General features: G+C 48.3%; 1 protein-coding gene across 1 annotated transcript in view; it reads left to right on the plus strand.

Annotated features, from left to right (window-relative positions):
* The first annotated feature begins 1,264 nt into the window (after positions 1-1,264).
* LOC117737253 (protocadherin-9-like) overlaps positions 1,265-2,500 on the plus strand; it is a 70,877-nt gene continuing 69,641 nt past the window's right edge. Inside the window, exons 1-2 of the mRNA XM_034543023.1 lie at positions 1,265-1,339; positions 1,492-1,717. Coding sequence (XP_034398914.1) covers positions 1,265-1,339; positions 1,492-1,717 — 301 coding nt within the window. The remainder of the gene's footprint in view (positions 1,340-1,491; positions 1,718-2,500) is intronic.

Below are 2,500 nucleotides of genomic sequence, written 5' to 3' on the forward strand. Positions count from 1 at the left end.
TGATGGTGATGGTGGTGATGGTGGTGATGGATGCAGAAGCTGTGTTTTAAACATTGAAACAGAAGCCTCACAACCAGTCGGTTGCCGGTTTGAATCCCTGCCCCAGAAACCCCATTTTGTTCTGTGAAGCGAGTGTTTCAGCTGTTAGAAGAAGAAGAAGAAGAAGAAGAAGAAGAAGGAGAAGGAGAAGGAGAAGGAGAAGGAGAAGAAGAAGGAGAAGGAGAAGAAGAAGAAGAAGGAGAAGGAGAAGGAGAAGAAGAAGGAGAAGGAGAAGGAGAAGGAGAAGGAGAAGGAGAAGAAGAAGAGCTCAGTCTGTTTCTGTGTGATCTGCTGGTTTTACTGGTTTCAGGGTCCTGACAGCGCCCAGTTGCCATGGTGACGGAGTATCTGCCGAGCCAGGGATGCTGCTCTTTATCAGCCGGGGACGGTCAGCTGTGTGTGTGTGTGTGTGTGTGTGTGAGTGTGTGTGTGTGTGTGTGTGTGTATGTGTGAGTGTGTGAGTGTGTGTGTGTGTGTGTGAGTGTGTGTGTGTGTGTGTGAGTGTGTGAGTGAGTGTGTCTGTGTGTGTGTGTGTGTGTGTATGTGTGAGTGTGTGAGTGTGTGTGTGTGTGAGTGTGTGTGTGTGTATGTGTGAGTGTGTGAGTGTGTGTGTGTGTGAGTGTGTGAGTGTGTGTGTGTGTGAGTGTGTGTGTGTGTGTGTGTGAGTGTGTGAGTGTGTGTGTGTGTGTGAGAGATTGAAATGTTTGCCCGAGCATTGTGTGCCTTTTGAATTAGGACATCGTCTGTTTGGCAGCGCACAGCGTATTTGTGTGTTTGTGTGTGTGTTTGTGTGTGTGTGTTTGTGTGTGTGTGTGTGTGTTTGTGTGTTTGTGTGTGTGTGTGTGTGTGTGACGTCCGTCCCTGCAGCACTAAATGGAGGCTAATTGTATTCCAGTTTCAAAAGGCATCGAACACGCGGGTCAGACGGCCTTCACAGAGGAATGAATGACAAAGAAACTATGAAAGTTATTTTATCATTTATTTATTAATAGTGTCAGACATTTTAAAACGAGGAGATGAGGTGAAAGAACTCCCAACCAGAGACGCGCTGTTTTCATGTATTTATACCTCACGATATTCTTCATTTTATTTAAACACTCAACATCTTTGTGTCTTCAGCTCCGTGTCTTGTCGGTTTTACCCTCTTTATTTCATTTTAAGTTGAACTTTAAACTTTAAACTAATCTGCGAGGCTATAAACTGGTGAAGCAGGTCTCTGGTTCTCATGGAACCCGATGAGAGGCGCCGGGTTCTCGTGTTTCAGGAGCAGAACCTGAAGCCAGGAACTCCCGACGAGAGTGTTTCAGCTTCAAAGTGTTCGTTGAAGTTTAAAGTTATTTTTACGACGTCTTTAATCATTTCGCTTCGTCTGCTTCTGTTCAAATCAAACTCAAAGTGTCGCTCTGAAACTAATCCCGCCCCCTTTCCCACCCCCCCCTCTCCCTCCGCCAGTCACAGCCCCCCCACCGCCGCGTGACCTTCTCCACGTCCAATCAGGCGCAGGACCTGCAGGACGCGTCCCAGCACAGCTACTACGACAGCGGCCTGGAGGAGTCGGAGACGCCCAGCTCCAAGTCCTCGTCGGGGCCGCGGGTCGGGCCCCTGGCGCTGCCGGAGGACCACTACGAGAGGACCACGCCGGACGGCAGCATCGGCGAGATGGAGCACCCGGAGAACGGTAAGACCAGGTGGGAGTTTCCCCCCACATCCCTCTCTTCACCTCCTCCATCCTTTCCATCCACACCCTCAAGGGTGTGACACACACACACACACACACACACACACACTCACACGCACGTCAGCAGGAATATTAATGTTGTGTTTTTAATCAGACTCCCACAATTCCCGGCGCGGCGTATCCCCCTTCATTAAAGAGCACAACACAATCAATATGCATCATAATCAATATGCAACACAATCAATATGCAACACAATCAATATGCAACATAATCAACTCCCACGGCTTCACGAATTAACATCCCAGTTATGTAAATCGAGTCCAACCTGCCATCGGCTCCTCTTGTGGGATCGGTGCCCCGGTTTTCACTTCGGTTAGCGCTTCGTCACTCTGTCATCCTGTTAGCATGTTCATCCTGTTAGCACCCGTTAGCACGTTTATCGTGTTAGCACATTCATCCTGTTAGCACCTGTTAGCACGTTCTTCATGTTAGCAGCTGTTAGCATGTTCACCGTGTTAGCACGTTAATCCTGTTAGCACCTGTTAGCATGTTGATTGTGTTAGCACGTTCATCGTGTTAGCACCTGTTAGCACGTTCATTGTGTTAGCACCTGTTAGCAGGCTCATTCCGTCTGTCAGCACCTGTTAGCACTCATTGTGTTGGCACATTCATCCTGTTTGCACCTGTTAGCACATTCATCCTACTAGCACGTTCATCTGGTTAGCACCTGTTAGCACGTTCATAGTGTTAGCACGTTCATCATTTTAGCACATTTATTGTGT

Source organism: Cyclopterus lumpus, chromosome 10 (assembly GCF_009769545.1).
Source record: "Cyclopterus lumpus isolate fCycLum1 chromosome 10, fCycLum1.pri, whole genome shotgun sequence".
Lineage (NCBI taxonomy): Eukaryota > Metazoa > Chordata > Actinopteri > Perciformes > Cyclopteridae > Cyclopterus > Cyclopterus lumpus.